At 45.6% G+C, this 23,396-nt stretch overlaps 1 protein-coding gene across 2 annotated transcripts in view; it reads right to left on the bottom strand.

Moving 5' to 3' along the window:
• Positions 1 to 22,943, bottom strand: part of ak3 (adenylate kinase 3) — a 45,069-nt gene extending 22,126 nt beyond the window's left edge. The window contains exons 1-2 of one of the 2 annotated variants that reach the window (XM_085991048.1): positions 22,510 to 22,943; positions 6,851 to 6,970 (exon numbers count right to left, since the gene is read on the bottom strand). In XM_085991048.1, the coding sequence (XP_085847174.1) occupies positions 6,851 to 6,970; positions 22,510 to 22,657 (268 nt within the window). In that variant the 5' untranslated portion in view covers positions 22,658 to 22,943. The remainder of the gene's footprint in view (positions 1 to 6,850; positions 6,971 to 22,509) is intronic. The other variant, XM_085991040.1, reaches the window with a different exon arrangement.
• Positions 22,944 to 23,396: the final 453 nt, after the last annotated feature.

Here is a 23,396-nt window from a genome sequence, read left to right as displayed (position 1 = left end):
GTCCCCGCCTTCTCTCCGTAACCCTTAACCCCTTTTGCCCGTAGAAATATATCTAATTCCCTCTTAAATATATTTAATGAGCTGGCGTACACTGCCCTCTGTGGCAATGAGTTCCACAGGTTCACCACTCTCTGAGTGAAGAAATTCCCCCTCATCTCTGTCCTAAATGGTTTAGCCCTTATCCTTAAATTATGTCCTCTAGTTCTGTTCTCACCCGCCAAGGGAAACATTCCTTCTGCATCCAGTCTGTCTAGACCTGTCAGAATTTTATACACTTCTATGAGGTCCCCTCTCAATCTTCTAAACTCCAGTGTGTACATCCCTAAACTACATAGTCTCTCCTCATAGGTCATTCCCGCCATTCCTGGTATCAGCCTGGTGAATCGCCGCTGCACCCCCTCCATGGCAAGAACATCCTTCCTCAGATGAGGCGACCAAAACTGTACACAGTACTCGAGGTGTGGTCTCACCAGTGCCCTGTACAGCTGCAGCAAGGTATCCCTGTTCCTGTATTCTAACCCTTTTGCTATGAAGGCCAGCATACCGTTTGCCTTCTTGACCGCCTGTTGCACCTGCATGCTCGCCTTCAGTGACTGGTGTACAAGAACACCCAGGTCTCTCTGTACTTCCCCCTCTCCCAATCTATTGCCATTTAAATAATAATTTGCCCTCCCGTTCCTGCACCCAAGGTGGATAACTTCGCACTTGTCCACATTATAATGCATCTGCCATTTATCCGCCCAATCGCCCAGTCTGTCCAAATCGCTCTGGAGCTTCCTGGTCTCTTCCTCTGAGCCCACCCCCCCTCCTAGTTTAGTGTCGTCTGCAAATTTGGAAATGCTGCATCCGACTCCCTGATCCAGGTCATTAATGTAAATTGTGAACAGCTGGGGGCCCAGGACAGATCCCTGTGGTACCCCACTTGTTACTGCCTGCCATTCAGAAAATGAGCCGTTTATTCCAACTCTCTGTTTTCTATCTGACAGCCAGTTCCCTATCCACGCCAATACTTTCCCCTTTATCCCATGAGCCTCAATTTTCCATGCTAATCTTTTATGTGGGACCTTATCGAAGGCCTTTTGGAAGTCCAGGTACACCACATCTACTGGCTCTCCCCCATCTATTCTACCAGTTACTCCCTCAAAAAATTCCAATAGATTAGTCAAGCACGATTTACCCTTTGTAAATCCATGTTGACTCTGTCCTATCCTGTCCCCATTTGCTAAGTGCTCCGCTATTTCATCCTTAATGATGGACTCCAGCATTTTGCCCACAACTGATGTAAGGCTTACAGGTCTGTAATTACCTGCTTTTTCCCTACCCCCCTTTTTGAATAGTGGGGTAACGTTAGCTACCCTCCAATCCATGGGCACTGTTCCCGAGTCTAATGAATTCTGAAAAATCATCCTTAGTGCATCCGCTATCTCTAGGGCCACCTCCTTCAGTACCCTAGGATGCATGTTATCAGGCCCTGGGGATTTGTCCACCTTCAATCCCTTTAGCTTCCTTAACACCATATCCTTAGAGATATTGATTTGCGTCAGTTCCTCCTTTGCCAATGTCCCTATTTTTCCCGATATCCCAGGGAGGTTTTTTGTGTCTTCCTTCGTAAAGACTGACCCAAAGTATGCATTTAGTTGATCTGCCATTTCCTTATTTCCCATTATATATTCCCCCGTATCTGACTGCAATGGACCAACTTTGGTTTTCACCAGTCTTTTCCTTTTGATATACTTATAAAAGCTTTTGGAGTTAGTTTTTATATTTTCCGCCAGCTTGTTTTCGTAAGCTATTTTGCCCCTCTTGATTATGCCCTTTGCCCTCCTTTGCTCTATGAGGCCAACTCTCCACCCATGGATGCCCTTTTCCTGAGGATGCGCTGGATCTGTCAAGAAAATTCTTGACATATTGCAAGTTCCGGGTTTTTGTGCATGCGCTTCACGTGCCTAAACCCGGAACTTGCGCAGCCCTTACGGGTGCATATGCACCTCGCACACACCCTTAGGGGCCGCAAATTATGGACCAATATCTGAGGAATCACGGATACAAACTCAAGTCCTCCAATTCCATTGCAGAGGTGTGTTGAAGCCCCAATCTGCTGCTCAAGCATAACCATACCCTTCCAGTTTCGTAAAGAAAACATTTTTGTTGCCAAGTCAAAGTGTGAAAGGATTACTTCTTTTCCCCCATATCTGGCCTACTATACAAGTACAAAAATTTGAATAATTGCTGCGATTTTCATTACGCAGTACATCGACTTCCCAGAAACAAATTAAGTGGAAGGAGGCCAACTGCCTTTCATGTGTTAATACTTGTTAGTAGCAAAGCTACATGAGCTTACTTCACCAGCATTGGTGCCAGTCTTGGCTCAGAGGTAGCACTCACGCCTCTGATTCACAGGATGTGACTCACTCCAGAAATTTGAGCACATGATCCAAGGTGACACTTCAGTGTAGTATGGAGCGAGTGCTGCACTGTCTTTTGGATGAGACTTTAAACCATCTGCCCACTGAGGTGGATGTAAAAGATCCCATGACACTATTTCGTGGGACTTGATGTCCAAGCCAATAATTATCCCTCAACTACCATCCTTAAAGCAGACCATCAGGTCATTTATCTCATTGCTGTGTGTGGGACTTCACTGTGTGCAAATTGGCTGCCGGGTTTCAGGATGGAGCTCCTAATACATTTTATCCACTCAGCATGGGCTCAACTTCATGCTCATCAGTTGTTTAACCAACTGTACTCCTTATTTGGGAGAAGGAAATGGGGACTCCTTGCAATCAAGTTGGCTCCAAGGTGTGATGTCTGGAATGGAAGTTGTGAATGAAGTTAACTTTCTGTGGCAGGCTCAGTAACCCAAAATCTCTAGGATATGGTGTGGAGATGCCGGTGTTGGACTGGGGTGGACAAATGTAAGAAGTCACACAATACCAGGTTATAGTCCAACAGTTTTATTTGAAATCACAAGCTTTCGGAGCGCTGCTCCTTCGTCAGGTGAAGTGGAGAGATGCATAAAGACACAGCTTATATAGTTAGAGAATAATGCCAGATGATTACAGGTAATCTTTCTAACTGCCATTTATCACACCTCGGCAGAGAGATAATCACAGCAATCAAAGGTGTGAATGGTGTCCAAACAGGTCAGTCAGGAAAACATTACATCAAAGAACAATGAGGTGGGGTTACAAGGGGTCAAATGTTGCAGATGCTGGGGTCTGTATGAAAAACAAAAAACATAAGAACGGGATATGACGCTCGACTCGTCGATCGACAGTTCCAACAGGCCACAGCAAAAAATCGCATAGACCTCCTCAAAAGACAAACACGGGACACAACCAACAGATTACCCTTCGTCGTCCAGTACTTCCCCGGAGCGGAGAAACTACGCCATGTTCTTCGCAGCCTTCAACATGTCATCGATGACGATGAACACCTTGCTAAGGCCATCCCCACGCCTCCACTGCTCGCCTTCAAACAGCCGCCTAACCTCAAACAGACCATCGTTCGCAGCAAATTACCCAGCTTTCAGGAGATCAGCGACCACGACACCACACAACCCTGCCAGCAACCTCTGCAAGACATGCCAGATCATCATCACACGCGAGGACACCACCCACCAGGTACATGGTACATACTCATGTGACTCGGCCAACGTTGTCTACCTCATACGTTGCAGGAAAGGATACCCCGGAGCATGGTACATCGGCGAGACCATGCAGACACTGCGACAACGGATGAACGGACACCGCGCAACAATCGCCAGGCAGGAGTGTTCCATCCCAGTCGGGGAATGCTTCAGCAGTCAAGGACATTCAGCCTCCGATCTTCGGGTAAGCATTCTCCAAGGCAGCCTTCGAGACACACGACAATGCAAAATCGTAGAGCAGAAACTGATAGCCAAGTTCCGCACTCATGAGGACGGCCTCAACCGGGATCTTGGGTTCATGTCACGCAACATGTAACCCCACCTGACCTAGGGTCATCCAGACTCGAGTCGGCGTTGGCTTGTTCTCTCTACACAGATGCGGCCGGACCTGCTGTGATTTCCAGCAAAAAAAAAGTTTTTTTTTTCATACAGACCCCAGCATCTGCAACATTTGACCCCTTGTAACCCCACCTCATTGTTCTTTGATGTAATGTTTTCCTGACTGACCTGTTTGGACACCATTCACACCTTTGATTGCTGTGATTATCTCTCTGCCGAGGTGTGATAAATGGCAGTTAGAAAGATTACCTGTAATCATCTGGCATTATTCTCTAACTATATAAGCTGTGTCTTTATGCATCTCTCCACTTTACCTGACGAAGGAGCAGCGCTCCGAAAGCTTGTGATTTCAAATAAAACTGTTGGACTATAACCTGGTGTTGTGTGACTTCTTACATTTCTCTAGGATATGGTTGATATCATCCTGGCTCACTAATGGAACCTGGAGGGGTAGGCCTGTCACTGAGCACAGAGATTGTTCTCACCCAGATAACCTGCAAGCTAATGTCCAAATGGATGGATTTTATTGGCTGATCAAGCAGCAGGAAGCCTATCAATGCTCTGTGATGGTAAGCAAAGTAGTTCTAGCTTGGAGAGTCCCCATGCCATGATTCTGCAAAACAGTGCTGAAGTTCTAGAAACAAAAGAACAGGAGTAGGCCAGTCAGACACTCGAGCCTGCTCCACCATTCAATTAGATCATGACCTCGGCGGCCTTTTGGGCGGGGTGAAGGGGGGGGGGGGGGGGGCGGGGGGAGGCATGGAGAAAGTTCCATATTTCTACTACCCTTTGTGTGAAAAAGTGCTTCCGGATTTCGATACTGAATGGCCTAGCTTTAAGTTTAAGGTTGTGACCCCTTATTCCTGATTCCCCCACCGGAAGAAATAGTTTCTCTGTATCCACCCTATCAAATCCTTTTAACATTTTAAACACCTCAATCAGTTTACCCCTCGATCTTCTATACTCTCTGGAATTCAGTGAATATTTTGTGCACCTCATATTGGGTGGAGAGTTCGCAGTGGCTTGATGTGGAGATTCAGACATGGTGATGGGTTTCCTCACACGTCAAGATACCCAGCTGACCAAAATAAAAAAATTCCAGCAGGATCAGTAGGTAACAGGGACAAGAATTCCTGGTTCATTTCTCCATCTCTAATCCAAGAGCACACAGTGGGCAGCCATTGTGTTTCTACTCTTGGCTGAAAACAATGGCCCAGATTTTCCTGGGGACTTGCAGCAGCAACAAAATCAACAACAACTTGTATTTATATAGCGCAATTAATGTAGTAAAATGTCGCAAGGAGCTTCACAGGAGTGTTATAAAAGAAAAAAGAGGGGCGGAGCAGTTTAGGGAGGGAATTCCAGAGCTTAGGGTCTTGGCAGCTGAAGGCACGGCCACCAATGCTTGAGCGATTAAAATCAGGGATGCTCAAGAGGTCAGAATTGGAGGAGCGCAGATATCTCGAAGGGTTGTAGGGCTGGAGGAGATTACAGAGATAGGGAGGGGCGAGGCCATGGAGGGATTTGAAAACAAGGATAAGAATTTTTAAATTGAGGCGTTGCTTAACTGGGAACCAGTGTAGGTCAGCGAGCACCGGGGTAATGGGTGAACGGGACATGGTGCGAGTTAGGATACGGGCAGACGAGTTTTGGATCACCTCAAGTTTACGGAGGGTAGAATGTGGGAGGCCAGCCAGGAGTGCACTGGAATAGTCAAGTCCAGAGTTAACAAAGGCATGGATGGGGGTAGTGCACCATTGTAGTGGGCACATCAACGGTGTAGGGACCCTTGAACAGTGCAAGAGAGGAAATTATGGAGTGACTTATGCCATTAATTATGGCGCTCCATATTTTCATGGACCTTTGAGCCTCGACGAATACAGATGGTAATCATAGCTCCGCCTCCAGTAAAATCAATGGTGAACGTGATTTTCCTGCATTAAGCAGTAGTCACTTAGACTTAAAAATAATGGTGCTGGTGAGCACCTGGTGGCTTGGCAGCAGCACGAGTTATTGCTCTGAGATCAGATAGCTTTAAACAGTTGGCCTGAGCGGGTTTGTTTAGCTCCCAGAGAGCCTGATCCCTAACCGAAAGGTGCCTTTGTGAAGGTGTTAAATCATACAGTACCTTCGCTCACAGTTTATCACTAAATCAGATGCCAGAAAAGATGGTTTAAAAATCAGAATAACTTAAATCATTAAAAAGAATCAAACACATGACACCCTTGCCAGCACCTCAGATTCCCCTGTAGCAAATCGGTGTTCCAGGAACAAAGTCAAGATGCTTCCCAGGTACCGTTTTCTTTTATAATGGATGGATTCCTCTTCAGGGATGTGTTTGAACTTCCCGGAGAGGGAGAGGCCGAGTACTTCCAGCTCAGAGAGATGAGCAAATGCTTTCGGCGAATTGCTGCAATAAATTATCCGATTCGCTGCCATTCTCGCTGCGGCATATTCTAATTGGAAATGCAGGGAATTTATCGACAACGAGATCAGCGGGCTGGACGGCTAAACTAACGGTGGTGTACGTTGTCAATCTTACTGTTATGGGAAAATCTGGGCCATTATCTCAATATGTACTGAAGATATAATCTAGGGCCTTTCTGATCTGATCTATTCAATGTCTTAACTCGATGAGCCATGGGAGTAGCTTTCTGTATTTTTCCAAGTGACCAAGCATAATCTCTTGCCATGACCACAACTGTTCAAACCTCAAGACGAGACTTGATACTTGTGGTTCACTGATAAAAGTTGTGCAATGCAGCAAAATATCCCAGCATTCTGGGTTTTCAGGTACTAGACTTTTGCATGATGAGCATAAGTAGACAGTTGGAGCTCTTTACATAGGGCATACGTCCTTACCATCCAGCAACCAGTTGCACTGGTTCATTTCTTTCAGTTCATGTAGTATGATCCGAGTAATCATGTTATCTGGCACCAACTTTCCTTCATCAATAAAGGACTTAGCTTGCAACCCAACCTCTGGAAAACACACCAAACACTGAATTAATATAGTTATAACCATCCAAAGCCAGAATACATACATTTACTTTAGAAGTGTAACGTTCTATCTCCAGTTTTCTCCCCTCATCTCTTGGAAGTGCTGGAGTATAAGAACATAATCTGGCCCAGATGCTGCTACCCCTCTGGCAGCTCAGCTAACTAGACAATCTTCATGTGTTAGTAGATGAGTTGTAACCACTTCCCACCTTCCACCAGTCTGGAGTAACTATTTTTAACCCTTACTCTCGGTTTTGTAGTCAGCTTGCTCTCCATTCTGCTACTTGTCCCCTGACTCCACAGGCTCTGACCTTAGTCATGGGTCTACTATGAAGTACCTTATCAAGGCCTTTTAAAAGTCCATGTATATCACATCCACTGCATTACCCTGGAGTACTCTGTTATTTCTTCAAATCATTTGTCTACATACGGAATCGGAACTCAGCATGGGACTGTCCTGAAAAGTTAACACCGTTTTGCTGAAAACTCATTTTAAAATCACTCGTGCCCAAGTATTCACTGTGGGGAAATGGCCAAAGAATACCAGACCATGAAACATCTCTGGAAATACTCAGGAGGTCAGGCAGCATCTGTGGAGAGTGAAACAGAGTTAATGTTTCAGGTTGATGACCCTTCGTCAGAACTGGAAAAAGTTGGAAATGGAACAGGTTTTTAAGCAAGTGTAAGGGTAGGGAAAGGGGGGAGGAGAGGAAGGAACAAAAGGTATGGTCTGTGAGGATGACCCCGAGCTTCCGGTCGCCTGTCACTTTAATTCTCTGCTCCACTCCCACTCTGACCTTTCCGTCCTCGGTCTCTTACACTGTTCCAATGAAGCTCAGCGTAAGCTCGAGGAACAGCACCTCATCTTTCGATTAGGCACTTTACAGCCTTCTGGACTCAACAGAGTTCAACAATTTCAGACCATAACCCCTGCTCCTATCTTTTTTTTCCATTTTTTTTCTCTCTCACATGGCAGCTGTTGATGATTCTGCCAGTGCCATTTACACTTCATCTAGAGCCATCTTTTGTTTCTTAAATTGCCCCATTACCATCTCCTTTTGCCTTGCACCATCATCCCTTTTGTCTCTTAATCTCTCCTGCCTTCCATCCTATTACAGACTTTCCCTTTTGTTCATTCCTCCCCTCGCCCCTTCCCCTGCACTTGCTTAAAAACCTGTTCCATCTCCAACTTTTTCCAGTTCTGACGAAGGGTCATCGACCTGAAACATTAACTCTGTTTCTCTCTCCACAGATGCTGCCTGACCTCCTGAGTATTTCCAGCATTTTCTGTTTTTATTTCAGATTTCCAGCATCCGCAGTATTTTGCTTTTGCATGAAACATCTCTACCTACCTTCCCCTGCACCCACCGCCACCCACCCCAGCCAGGTCGATTCCCTGCAAATGAGCCCGACAGCTCACTCTCTCCTCACTAACTACTGGCCAATTGTTGTAGACTCCAGGAGCCTTTGCGATGGATGAAAACCTGCCCAAGAGGCATGCAACTCCTACGCCTTGCACCAACCACAGTTCAGAGTGTTGTACAGTGATGCAAGCAGGCTCCATCTAGCGGGCCCTGAATAGCCGCTGCAGCCCATGTAGCTGGTCCACCACGCACTCCCCTGCTTCATCCCAGGACAGCAACTGAGAGCTGCCAAAGGCTGCCTATGCCTGTCCATCTTCTACCTAGGTAAGGCAGCCATGCCCTGGCACCCACACCAGGCGGGCAGTATACCTCGAGATTCCGCCCCCCCCCCCCACGAGCAAGTAAAGCATATAATGCTATTTCCTCCTGCATGCTGTGTGGCTCAGACTTGCTTCCTGAACACCCCAAGTTGTACTGGGCAGCTGAGCACATCCGCTGAGGGTATCGTGCCCTTTTAAATTCAGTTTGCAGGAAACTATGCCGGTTACATAATGGCAGTCCTTCACCAGGTTACCATGTAGCATTGTGAACAAGCAGCCAGTGTCTCACAACCTCCTTACATGTGTCCCATTCACAGTGAATGGTTGAAGGCAAGGAGTCAATCTAGCTACACTGGTAGTCACCTGATAACTGGTCATAGAATGATACCGCACAGGAGGAGGCTGTTCGGCCCATCGTGCCTCTGCTAGCTCTTTTAAAGAGCTATCCAACTAGTCTCACTCCCCTGCTCTTTCCCCATAGCCCTGCAATGTTTTCCCTTCAATTATTTATCCAACCGTCCTTTCAGGCAGTGCATTCAGATCATAACTCACTGTGTAAAAAAATGTCGCCTCTGGTTCTTTTGCCTTAAATCTGTGTCCTCTGGTTACCAACCCTTCTACCACTGAAAACAGTTTCTCCTTATTTACTCTATCAAAATTGTTCATGACTTTGAACACCTATATCAAATCTCCTCGTAACCTTCTCTGCTCTAAGGAGAACAACACCAGCTTCTCTAGTCTCTCCACATAACTGAAGTCTCTCATCCCTTGTACCATTATCTCTTCTGCACCATCTCTAAGGCCTTAACATCCATCCTAAAGTGTGGTGCCCAGAATTGAACACACTACATCAGCTGAGGCCAAACCAGTGTTTTAAAAAGGTTTACCATAACTTCCTTGCTTTGTACTCTATGCCTCTATTTATAAAGACAAGAATCACATATGCTTTTTTAACAGTCTTCTCAACTTGTCTTGCCACCTTCAAAGATTTGTGTACATACATCCCCAGATCTGTGTTCTTGCACCCTCTTTAAAATTGTATCATTTAGTTTGTTTAGCCTCTCCTCATTCTTCCCACCAAAATGTATCGCTTCACACTTCTCTGCGTTAAATCGGCCACGTGTCCGCCCATTTCAACAGCCTAAGTACCCTACGAGATCACGTGGCCTCCGGGTTTGCATTGCGGGAGACCAGCACTGGTTTGTCTTGTGGCCAGCCTTGCCAAATTTAAAACACCCATCGCCTACGGATCCCATTCTTCTAAGCTGCAGCCCCTCTGGTCCAGCCCAGAGCAGGTCGTTCACCAAGCGGCGTGTCCGTGGGACAGTGCGAGGCACAGGGTCCCCCTGGGTTTTACACCCCTGATCAAGTAACTAGAGATTCTTAAATCATCTGAGACTATTTCCAGGACAGAAAGAAAGAATTTGCCTTTATAAAGCACCTTTCTTGACCTCAGGACGTCCCAAATCACTACACAGCCAATGAAGTACTTTTGAAGTGTAGTCACTGTTGTAATGTAGGAAATGTGGCAGCCAATTTGTGCACAGCAAGGTCCCACAAACAGCAATAAAATAAATGACCAGATTATCTGTTTTAGTGATGTTAGTTGAGGGATAATTATTGGCCAGGACACCAGGAGAACTCCCCTGCTCTTCTTGTAATAGGGTCGCGAGAGCTTTCACACCCACCTGAGGGGGCAAACAGGACCTCGACTTAACGTCTCATCCGAAAGACATCACCTCCGACAGTGCAGCACTTCCTCAGTGCTGCACTGAAGCGCCAGCCTAGATTATGTGCTCAAGTCCCTGGAGTAGGGCTTGAGCCCACAACCTCTGACTCGGAGGCGAGGGAGCGATCACTGAACCACAGCTGACACTGTCTGTTGTTATGTCTCTGCTTTCTAGCCTTATCAGCTATGTGTGTTTGAGCTGGATAACCTTTCCTCTATAAATGCTGTCCAGGTCCTCTTCAGTTTCTTAAATTTCTCCCTGTATACTTCAATCAAACCCTGATATCAGCACGCTTTACAACATCACAGTCCATACTATTAGCAGGATTAACACAAAAGAATGCAGTGCTTAATGATGGCACGAGTTGGTTGGCATACACTTTTGTCCTACTTGTAGTGACCGGTTAAAAATCTAACGCCCCGACTATCATTGTCATCCCCCTCTAAAATTTGGAGTAAGGTTTGATTTAAACCCAAGTTCCGCAATTACCCGCTCGGCCAAAGGAGAGCAGAGTCTACAGTAATAGCACAATCTTACATCCCACCAACCTCAAGCCAATGACCGATGGTCCCATGCTGCCCACAGACAATCCCTTTTTGGGCCCACATTTTCCACATACGGGTATTTTTCTTCTCCTGCACTACAACCATTAGCCTTTGACTATAGACAAGTAAAAAAACACCAAGGCCTTTCCATTGCTACCTAAACCAGGTGGTAATGGTAACTCGATAGCCATGAAGGCAATTCAGGCATTCAGCACAGCAATTTACTAGGGCCTGTTAGGATCCGATCTCTTGATTTCAAGTTTCAAAGTAGCAGGTTTATCTAAAGAATTACACTTGAAACAATATGTCAATTAAGACTGCTGCAACCTCCTCTAGACCCATCTTTTGTTTCTATACTTGTCCCATTATCACCTCCTTTTGCCTTGCACCATCATCAGTTGCACATCATCATGCACAAAAGCAATCAAATAGCATGGCTAAGTACAGAAGTTATGCCAGTTCTGACTTTATACAAGAGAGATTCATGATGTGATATACAAAAGGAATTCAGTGTGTGCCATACATCAACATGATTTCACTCCCCACTCCAATACACAAATAAAATGTTTAACAGTAATTTCCTGGGTCTCAGTTTAAAGTCAGTCTTGTACTATCAAATCTCCTTGATGCAACACACATATTGTGAAAAAATAATTTAGTATCTAATGAGCCTTTAAAAGTCAGTGGTAAAGACAATATTGAACACTATTGGTAACCACACAAATAATGCAAACTCTGCCACAATAAAACATTAGTACACAGAAATGAAGAGATATACTGTGTTCTGGGTGGGGAGAGCGAAGCAGGCATCACTAACAGGACAACGCTCATACAGGCATACAAGCCAGGCAACCTTAATTGGCAGAAGACAATGTAGGTAGTAAATATCTTAGATGAACTTGTTCAACAAAGCAAAACAATTATTAACCACACAAGGTTAATTTCATAATCAGACACTTGGTCACGAAGTGTTGGGTTGTTTCCCCCCCCCCCCCCCAAGAATAGGATGCATTTTTGTGTAAAACATAGTGTTAAAATTATTAGAAATTAAACAAAATCCCAATGTGACTCAGCAAAATAAGTACTCAAGGTACTGCACAGCTGCAGCATGGCGTCTGGTGCTGAGCCTTAGTTCATGTAAATTAATAACTTAGTACAAACTGCAGTGTTAAATGAAGGTGTCAACAGGTTATAACCAGATGAAGTGAAACCTCCTCTACCAAGTGCGTAACTTCACCTGCAATTTAACATGGCATGAACACCATCTCCATCACCTCCCATCTCTCGAAGAGGTGACTAAAGTAGTGGACAGGGGAATGTCAATGGATGTTATTTATATGGACTTTCAGAAGGCATTTGATAAAGTCCCACATAAGAGACTGTTAACTAAGGTAGAAGCCCATGGAATTGAGGGCAAATTATTGACCTGGTTAGGAAATTGGCTGAGCAGCAGGAGACAGAGAGTAGGGATAATAGGTAGGTATTCAAATTGGCAGGATGTGACTACTGGTGTCCCGCAGGGATCGGTGTTGGGGCCTCAACTATTCACAGTATTTATTACAACTTAGATGATGGTACAGAAAGTCATATATCCAAATTTGCCGATGACACCAAGATAGGTGGCATTGTAGATGGAAGCATAAAATTACAAAGGGATATCGACAGATTAAGTGAATGGGCAAAACTGTGGCAAATGGATTTCAATGTAGGCAAATGTGAGGTCATCCGCTTTGGACCTAATAAAGGTAGAACAGGATACTTTCTAAATGGTGAAAAGCTAAAAACAGAGGAGGTTCAAAGAGGCTTGGGGGTCCAGGTACATAGATCATTAAAATGTCATGAACAGGTACAGAAAATAATTTAAAAGGCTAATGGAATGCTGGCCTTTATATCTAGAAGACTAGAATACAAGGGGGTAGAAGTTATGCTGCAGCTGTACAAAGCCCTGGTTAGACCACACCTGGAGTATAGTGAGCAGTTCTGGGCACCACACCTTAGGAAGGATATATTGGCCTTGGAGGGAGTGCAGCGTAGGTTTACCAGAATGATACCCAGACTGCAAGGTTAAGTTACAGGGAGAGATTACACAAATTAGGGTTGTATTCCCCAGAATTTAGAAAGTTAAGGGGTGATCTGATTGAATTTTTCAAGATATTAAAGGGAACAGATAGGGTAGAGAGAAACTATTTCCGCTGGTTGGGGATTCTAGGACTGGGGGCATAGTCTAAAAATTAGAGCCAGACCTTTCAGGAGTGAAATGAGGAAACACTTCTACACACAAAGGATGGTAGAAGTTTGGAACTCTATTCCGCAAACGGCAATTGATGCTAGATCAATTGTCAATTTAAAATGGGAGATTGATAGCTTGTTAACTGAAGGTACTAAGGGATAGTGGCCAAAGGCAGGCATAAGGAGTTAAGTCGCAGTTCAGCCATGATCTCATTGAATGGCAGAACACGCTCAAGGGGCTGAATGGCCTACTCCTGTTTCGATGTTTCACTATGAGTCATTTGAGACAGGACATGTGGTAAGTGTAGCATGCTTGGAGGAACAGGTGACTTTGGACCGATGGTTCCCAAAGCTCTCCACCACTGGGATTTCCTCGTATCATGATTGCTACGATCAGTCAACAACTTCATTAGTGTTGTATCATGCGACTCCCGAGATAGTAGGTGAACTAGATGAACCGTGGTCGTTTTTGCCTAACAATTCTTATGTTAAAATAGATATTTTAACTGAATTACTAATTAGACTATGTTTGATTGAAAGTTTATGATTTGTGAGGTCACGCAGCTTTAAACGTGCAATAAATCACTGATTTAATAACGTCTCCCCTCGAGGCATGAATAATGTTATCAGACAATGCCATCTAAACTAGCTATATCTACCAAATAAACTAGACAGCACAGTGGTCAGACTGGTTCTGGAAGGGGCAGTCTTTGCCAAGATTAGCTTCTGTACAACAAATACAAGTAGAAAGCTAGTCTTGGAAATACTGTCTGTACTTGTATTGAGTTTTTCCAGTCATAGCCAGTGAATCACCTGCAATGGCTTCTCTTCCCGCTCCCACACCATTACCTCTGGTGTCGCTCAAGGATCTTTCCTTGGCCCCCTCCTATTTCTCATCTACATGATGCCCCTCAGCAACATCATCCAAAAACACAGCGTCAGTTGCCACATGTAGGCTGATGACACCAGCTCTAGCTCTCGATCCCTCCACTGTCTCTGAATTGTCAGACTGCTTGTCTGACATCCAGTACTGGATGGAGCAGAAATTTCCTCCAACTAAATATTGGGAAGCAATTGTCTTCGGTCCCCGCCACAAGCTCTGCTCCCTAGCCACCAATTCAATCCCTCTCCCTGGCAATTGTCTGAGGCTGAACCAGACTGTTTACAATCTTGAAGTCATATTTGACCCAAGATGAGCTTCCGACTACATATCTGCGCCATTACCAAGACCGCCTATTTCCACCTCCATTACATCACCCGACTCCATCCCGCCTCAGCTCATCTGCTGCTGAGACCCTCATCCATGACTGTCACCTCTAGACTTGACTATTCCAATGCACTCTTGGCTGGCCTCCCACGTTCTAACCTCGGTAAACTTGAGGTCATCCAAAACTCCGCTGCCCATGTTTTAACTTGCACCAAGTCCTGTTCACCCAATACCCCTGTGCTCGCTGACCTACACTGGCTCCCGGCAAATCCCTCTATAGCCTCGCCCCTTCCCTATCTCTGTAATCTCCTCCAGCCCTACAACCCTCAGCGATATCAGTGCTCCTCCAATTCTGGCCTCTTGAGCATCCCAGTTTTTAATCACGCCACCATTGGCAATTGTGCCTTTAGCTGCCCAGGCCCTAAGCTTTGAAATTCCCTGCCTAAACCTCACTGCCTCTCTACCTCTCTGTCCTTCTTTAAGATGCTCTTTAAAACCCACCTCTTTGACCAAGCTTTTGATCACAAATTAAATTAACGTTTGGATGTAGGCAGGCCTGTCTGGGTCTAACAGTGGGAAAATGGTGACCTGGACTTGTAGGAATTCTACAGGAACAGTAGCGTTTGGTTTATTAGTCCAGTAACATAACCTAAGAGCATGTGTTCAAATCCCACCATGGCAGTTTGAGAATTCACTTTTTTTAAATCTGGAAATTAAAAGTTGGCATCGGTAAAAGTGACCATGAAGCTGTCAGATTGTCGTAAAAATCCAACTGGTTGACTACTGTCCTTTAGAAAAGGAAAATTGCCATCCTTACCTGACTCCAGTCCCACGCCAATGTGACTGACGCTTAACTTCCCCTTGAAGTGGGCTAACAAGCCACTACATTGTATTAAACCACTGCCAGCAGTTGAAGAAAAAGATCCATCACCACCTTCTCAGGGCAACAAGGCATGGGCAATAAATAACAACAGAAAATGCTGGAAACTCTCAGCAGGTGAGGCAGCATCCGTGGAGAGAGAAAAACAGAGTTAACGTTTCAATTTGGCATAAAAATAAAACAAAAAAGGTGACTCAACCGTGGCTAACAAGGGAAATTAGGGATAGCATAAGATCCAAGGAGAGGACATATAAATTGGCCAGAAAAAGCAGTAAACCTGAGGATTGGGAGCAGTTTAGGATTCAACAGCACGGTGGCATAGTGGTTAGCACTGTTGCCTCACAGCGCCAGGGACCCGGGTTCAAATCCGGCCTCGGGTGACTGTCTGTGTGGAGTTTGCACATTCTCCCCGTGTTTGCGTGGGTTTCCTCCGGGTGCTCCGGTTTCCTCCCACAGTCCAAAAGATGTGCGGGTTAGGTTGATTGGCCATGCCAAAAATTGGCCCTTAGTGTTGGGGGGGGGGGGATTAAATACGTGGGGTTACGGGGTTACGGGGATAGGGCTTGTGTGGGATGGCTGTCGGTGTAGGGACCGGGTGCTAGGGTTTGGATGATCAGCCATGATCTCGTTGAATGGCGGAGCAGGCTCGAAGGGCCGAATGGCCTACTCCTGCTTCTATCTTAAAAAAAAAAAGGACAAAGGGATTAATTAAGAGGGGGAAAATAGAGTATGAGAGTAAGCTTGCAGGGAACATAAAAACTGACTGTAAAAGCTTTTATAGATATGTGAAGAGAAAAAGATTGGTGAAGTCAAGCGTAGGTCCCTTGCAGTCAGAATCAGGGGAATTTATAATGGGGAACAAAGAAATGGAAGACCAATTAAATACATACTTTGGTTCTGTCTTCACAAAGGAGGACACAAATAACCTCCCAAAGATGTCAGGGAACATAAGGTCTAATGACAGGGAGGAACTGATAGAAATCAGTATTTGTAGGGAAATGGTATTAGGGAAATTGATGGGATTGAGGGCCGATAAATCCCCAGGGCCTGATAATCTACATCCTAGGGTACTTAAGGAAGTGGCCCTAGAAATAGTAGATGTATTGCTGGTCATCTTCCAAAATTCGATAGACTCTAGAACAGTACCCATGGATTGGCGGGTAGCTAATGTTACCCCACTGTTCAAAAAGGGTGGTAGAGAGAAAACGGGGAATTACAGACCGGTAAGCCTGACATCGGTAGTGGGGAAAATGCTAGAGTCAATTATAAAGGATGTAATAGCAGAGCACTTGGAAAAAAGTAACCGGATTGGACAAAGTCAACATGGATTTACAAAAGGTAAATTGTGCTTGACTAATCTACTGGAATTTTTTGAGGATGTAACTGGTAAAATAGATAAGGGAGAACCAGTGGATGTGGTGTATTTGGATTTTCAAAAGGCTTTCGATAAGGTCCCGCATAAGAGATTAGCGTGTAAAATTAAGGCACATGGGATTGGGGGCAAGGTATTGACTTGGATAGAGAACTGGTTGGCAGACAGAAAGCAAAGAGTTGGAATAAACGGCTCTTTTTCCGAGTGGCAGGCAGTGACTAGTGGGGTACCGCAGCTATTCACAATATATATATAAATGATCTGGATGAGGGAACTAGATGTAGTATCTCCAAGTTTGCAGACGACACAAAGATGGGTGGGCATGTGTGCTGTGAGGAGGATACCGAGAAACTCCAGTATGATTTGGACAGGTTGGGTGATTGGGCAGAAGCATGGCAGGTGCAATATAACGTGTATAAATGTGAGGTTATCCACTTTGGTGTCAAAAACAGGAAGGCAGATTATTATCTGAATGGCAATAGATTGGGAGAAGGGGAAGTGCAATGAGACCTGGGCGTCCTTGTGCACCAGTCGCTGAATGTAAGCATGTAGGTGCAGCAGGCGGTTAAGAAGGCAAATGGTATGTTGGCCTTCGTAGCGAGAGGGTTTGAGTACAGGAACAAGGATGTCTTGCTGCAGTTGTACAGGGCCTTGGTGAGACCACATCTGGAGTATTGTGTACAGTTTTGGTCGCCTTATCTGAGGAAGGATGTTTTTGCCATGGAAGGAGTGCAGCGAAGATTCACCAGGCTGATACCTGGGATGGCAGGAATGACGTATAAGGAGAGATTGAGTCGATTGGGCTTGTACTCGCTGGAGTTTAGAAGAATGAGGGGATCTCATTGAAACTTACAAAATTCTAACAGGACTAGACAGACTAGATGCTGGAAGGATGCTCCCGATGGTCGGGGAGTCCAGAACCAGGGGTCACCATCTAAGGATAAGGGGTAAGCCATTTAGGACAGAGATGAGGAGGAATTTCTTCACCCAGAGAGTGGTGAACCTGTGGAGTTCTCTACCAAAGAAGGCAGTAGAGGCCAATTCATTAAATATATTCAAGAAGGAGTTAGATATATTTCTTAAGGCTAAAGGGATCAAGGGATATGGAGAGAAGGCAGGAACAGGGTACTGAATTTGGACAATCAGCCATGATCTCATTGAATGGCGGAGCAGGCTCGAGGGGCCAAATGGCCTACTCCTGCTCCTATCTTCTATGTTTCTAGGTCTGTGACCCTTCGTCAGAACTGGAAAAAGTTAGAGATGTAACAAAAAAGAGGTGAGGGAGGGAACCTGAGTAGGATTGGAACATAGAATGTTCCACATATCCCACAAAAAGGCGGGCATAGCTAAGGCCCATGCGGGTTCCCATTGCAACATCTTTAATTTGGAGGAAGTGAGTGGAGTCAAAGGAGAAGTTGTTCAATATGAGAATAAGTTCAGCCAGGCGAAGGAGGGTGGTGGTGGATGGGGACTGGTTGGGCCTCTGTTCAAAGAAGAAGCAGAGTGCCCTCAGGCCGTTGTGGTGGGGGATGGAGGTGTAGAGGGATTGGACGTCCATAGTGAAAAGGAGACGGTTGGGCCCAGGAAACTGGAAACTGTTAAAGTGGCGGAGGGCGTTGGAAGAGTTGCGAATGAAGGTGGGAAGAGACTGGACAAGGGGAGAAAGAAGTGTTGAGATAGGAAGAAATCTGTTCCGTGGGGCAAGAACAGGCAGAATCAATGGGCTAGATTTTCGTGGAGCTGTCAGGCGGGGTTTCAGGCGTGTGGGGGGGGGGGGGGGGGGGGAAATCCCAAATTTGGGGGTCCCGACACCATCCCGCCCAAAACCCCGCCCCACATAAGTTTCAGGGGCGGCGGGTACCCGCCCCGCACTGGGACCCGCTGAAACCAGGCGGGAAGGGATTAGTGCCAATTAACTGCCTGTTAACAGGTAGTTAACAGGCAGTTTTTAGCCTAATCCATATTTTGAGGAGTTTCTTGTGGGTTTCCCGACGGCTCCAAACCACGCCAGGTTAGAGCAGGCGGGCCGTCGGGTTGAAGGAGTTGGAGGGGTTGCAATGTTGGCGCTCAGGTGAGTGATGGGTGCATGAGTGTAAATGTAAGTGTGTTTGGTGTGTCTAAAGTGTGTAAAGAACTTTTACTTACCTGTACTTACCTTAACGGCCTTTCTTCCTGTAGCCGTCAGGAGCGCATCACTCAGCCGGAACTGAAAGCTGAATGGCTGCGATCTGTCAAAAGTGACAGCCTTCAGCTTTGAGTGCCGGTGAGAGTTCTAACTGAGTCTGTGCAGAAGGACTCATGTTAGAACTCAAGAGTGTCAGTGTTTCACAGCTTCAAACAGCTGTGAAACACTGATATTTCATCTGTCAAGAACTCTTGACAGATGAAATTGCAGTCTGTGACGTCACCTGTTGCCGGGTGGCCCTTAATTGGCCTGCTGAGCCCGATGGGCGGGCTCAACAAGGTCAATCAAGGGAAAATCGCGCGGATTGGCCGGACGTCGAAGTAGGCGGGTCAAAAACCCGAAAGGGGAAGTCCCGCCTTCTTCCCGACAGCTTCGGGAAAATCTACCCCAATGGGTCTACCAGGGCAGTCCTGTTTGTGGATCCTGGGAAAGGGCTAAAGCAGGCTGTGCGGAGTTGGCCGACAGCCACAGAGGGAAGATTTTTTCTCTCTCCATGGATGCTGCCTGACCTGCTGAGTGTTTCCAGCGTTTTCTATTGTTATTTCAGATTTCCAGCATCCGCAGTATTTTGTTATTGTATGGGTAATAAATACTTGCCTTGCTAGCGGCGCCCACATCCCAAGAATGCATAACAAAAAAACTGATCTCCCGCAGTCTTACAGTACTGCTATCCTTTTTTGGCCACGCATTATGCCAGACACCAAGCTGCAGGGTGGCTTGTTGGAGTTATAGTTTGGTTGCCCATTCTGAATAGCCATTCTCAGCTGGGTAGTGAAGTACTGGCAGAGTGGTGTACCCAAGGGTATTGAGACCGGTGGGGGGTGGGGGGGGGGCAAAGAGAGAAGAGCATTCAACCCTGCATGGAAGGTTGAGGATCAAAGTTGTTTGGAGTGACTGGGATGGATAAGCTTATGAATGTTTGAATTTTCATGGCTTCAGGTGATAAATATTATTTTTGGTCATACACAGTGGTGTACATGGGCAACTATCAGGATGTTGTATGTCAGAGTATGGAATGCAAGTCATGGGTTTAGGTCGCACTCCTGAAACTAGAGCACATAAGCTTGGCTGACACTTCAGTGTCAGAGATGCTGTCTACCCACTCAGGTAGAAATCAAAGATCCCATGACACTGTGAAGAAGAGCACAGGTGCTCCTGATCTCCTGGCCAATAGTTATCCCTCAGCCAACACCACTAAACACAGATTTTTCTCTGGTCATTAACTCATTGCTGTTTGTGGGACCTTGCTGTGTGCTAAGCGGTTGCAGCGTTTCCCTACACTACAATACTGACTACACTTCAAAAGTACTTCATTGGCTGTGACATGCTCTAGGAAGTCCCGAGATATTAAAGCTGCTATATAAATGAAAGTCCTTTCTTTTCTTTTTACTTAACAGATTCTGATTAACCTGCTGTGTATTTCCAGCTTTTTTTGTTCTTTATTCCAGAATTACAACTAGCAGGGAAATGTCAGTTTTAACATACATCAATTTAATCATCCTTGTCAAATAAACTAATGGTCTACTACAATGGCCTGCTTCTGAAACCCTCATCCATGCCTTTGTTACCTCTAGACTTCACTATGTCAATGCTCTCCTGGCCGGCCTCCTATCTTCCACCCTCCGTAAACTTAAGCTCATCCAAAACCCTGCTGCCCGTGTCCTAACTCGTACCGAGTCCCGTTCACCCATCAGCCCTGTGCCCACTGACCTACATTGGTTCTGCGTCCGACAACACCTTGATTTTAAAATCCTCATTCTTTACTTCAATCCCTCCATGGCCTCGCCTCCTCCTCTGTAACTTCCTCCAGCTCTACAACCCTTGAATTTTGGCCTCTTGCGCATTCCCAATTTACATCGCTCCACCACTGGCGGCCATGCATTAAACTGCCTAGCCCCAAGCTGCGAAATTCCCTCCCTAAACCTCTGTCTCTCTGTCCTCCTTTAAGACAGTCCTTAAAACTACCTCTTTGACCAGTCACCTGTCCTAATATCTCCTTACATGGTTCGATGTCAAATTTTGTTTGATATCACTCCTGAAGTGCCTTGGGACATTTTACGACGTCAAAAAGGTGCTATATAAATGCAAGTTGTTGTTGCTATAATCAAGATTTTAAACACCACTACGTTTACCATAACAGAATGATGTACACATATTGTATGTCACACTAGGGAAGAATTAACTGATTATTTTGACATTGCAGTTAAGTATATAGTAGGTTTACTGTGCCAGTGTGAAACACCCACAGTGCTCAGCTAACTTGTGCCTTTCCTTTTGAGAACTGGTGTGTGTGCAGAACAGGCGATAAAGGAAGCTCTGACAAATACTCACGAGGCACTGTTTCCTCAACTCCATCTTTCAAGTAGCAATAATCCTTTTACTGGCCTATTGCAAAAGCTGTAATGAAATATATATACACACACACACTAACCCCGTTTCGCAAGTTTCTAATTATGGCTAGTCTTGACAAAATCCTTCACATGTCAATTTAAACCGAGTTAGAAAGCAAGGCTCACTGAAAACGTTTTTTTTTGTGGTTTAGTCTACTGAAAAAAGGAACGTCACTGATTGCTTTGTCCTCTTCACTAAGCAGGACAATCACTTCTTCTACGAGGGAACAAGTTTTATAGCAGTTTATCCCCCTGCAAAGTCCTGTCCCAGATTGAGAGGGGCATGAATCTAATGTTAAGAGACAAACTGCACTAAGCAAATGCAGCGACGCATTTCCCCATCTAACTATGGCAGCTTGTACTTACATCATGCCTTCAACTTCACGACGACTCCATTTCAATTTTGAAACAGATGATAGAAATCAAATATCAGGTCGCTGTTTCTACAAAACATTAAACCTTGCTTTAAAAAAGAACTTGCATTTATATAGTGCCTTCCACAACTTCAATACATCCTAAAGTGCTTTACAGCCAATGAAGTACTTTTGAAGTGTAGTCACTGTTGTAATGTAGGAAGCACGGCAGCCAATTTGCACACAGCAAGGTCCCACAAATAGCAATGAAATATTGACCAGATAACCTGTTTCAGGTGTTGGTTGAGAGGCAAGTATTGGCCAGGACACCTGGGAAACTACCCTGCTTTTCTTCAAATAGTGCCATGGGATCTTTCACATCCACCTGAGAGAGCAGACAGAGCCTGTTTAACATCTCACCTGACAGCACTCCCTCAATACTGCATTGAAGTGTCAGCCTGCAATATGTGCTCAAATCTCTGGAGTAGGGCTTGGACCCACAACCTTCGGACTCAGAGGGCAGAGTGCCATCACCGAGAGAAGGCTGACACTTAACACAATAAAATGTTGCCTGAAGTCCGCCCATCGTGAACTAACGCTTACTTCAGTTTTAAAACATATATAATCGTTTCTCACACATTTTGACACCTTTCGCCAGGATTCTCGTTTCAAGTCACTCTTTCAACAAACAGCACGTTCTGGTTTAACAGGCAACATTCCTGAACTAAACTCTGTGGAGACCGGGAAAAAGACCTAAAATGGGAAATACGTAGCAAAAATGTTAATCGCTAGCACCGCACTTTAAAACCATTCAGTGCTGCAGTGAATACTGAACATGCAACTGAAACAAGACGGGAGTGCAGTCCGAGTCCGGGGAGGCGATGAACATGTTCCCGGGTGTCTGTGTGTGGCGGGGGAGCTCCCGCCGGTCCGCCGCTCTCGGTACCTGTTCCATTCCGGAGGTTGGCCCGCAGCAGGTCTCCGCTGGACAGGTGCTGGAATCCGAAGGTCTGGACGATGCGCTTGGACACGGTCCCTTTCCCCGAGCCGGGAGGGCCCATGATGATGGCACGCAACAGCGCCCGGGCCACCATGTCTCGGGATTAACAGCGTGGGGAGGGAGGGAGACTTTCCAGCGCCAGGGATCAGTCGGCGGAGAGAGGCGATCCGCTCGACAGCGGGACTGGGAGCTGGGAGCCGGCAGTCGTCCGCGGGCGCCCGGACTTCGCCCCACAGCAGAGGCGACATCAGCGCTCCTTCACAGGAAGTGACACTGTGTGGGGAGGAGGGTAGAGCAGAGGAGGTGAAATCAGGGAACATCATCAGCGGGAGTATCAGGGAACATCATCAGGGGGTGTGTCATCATGGAGTGTAATCAGGAGAGTGTAATAGATTTAACTGCACAAATGGCACTAGCTTTTGGAAGGTAAGAATTTGCATTTTTATGACATTCCAAAGTACTTCACAGCCAATGAAGTACTTAAAAAAAACTGTACTCGTAATGTGGCAAACATGGCAGCCAGATTGCGCACAGCAAGATCCCACAAATAACAATTAAATAAATGACCAGATGTCTGTTTTAAGTGATGTTGGTGATGTATAAATGTTGGCCAGACACTAGCACACCTCTTCAAGGCGAGGCATAGAATCTTTCACGTCCACCTGAGAGGGTAAGAATATCTCATCCAAAAGGTGACAACGCTGACATGCAAAACATTGTGAGAAATTACCACTTTTCTTATTTAGGTCTGGTCTACACCTTAATTAGCAGTTTAATTCACATTTTAGGTCAGCGTATACAAATCTATTTCAGATTTGTTTAATTGAATGTGG

This window comes from Somniosus microcephalus, chromosome 1, assembly GCF_052327205.1.
Source record: "Somniosus microcephalus isolate GS21.2 chromosome 1, FLI_Smic_1.0, whole genome shotgun sequence".
Taxonomy (NCBI): Eukaryota; Metazoa; Chordata; class Chondrichthyes; order Squaliformes; family Somniosidae; genus Somniosus; species Somniosus microcephalus.
This window is presented reverse-complemented; position numbering and strand designations above follow the sequence as displayed.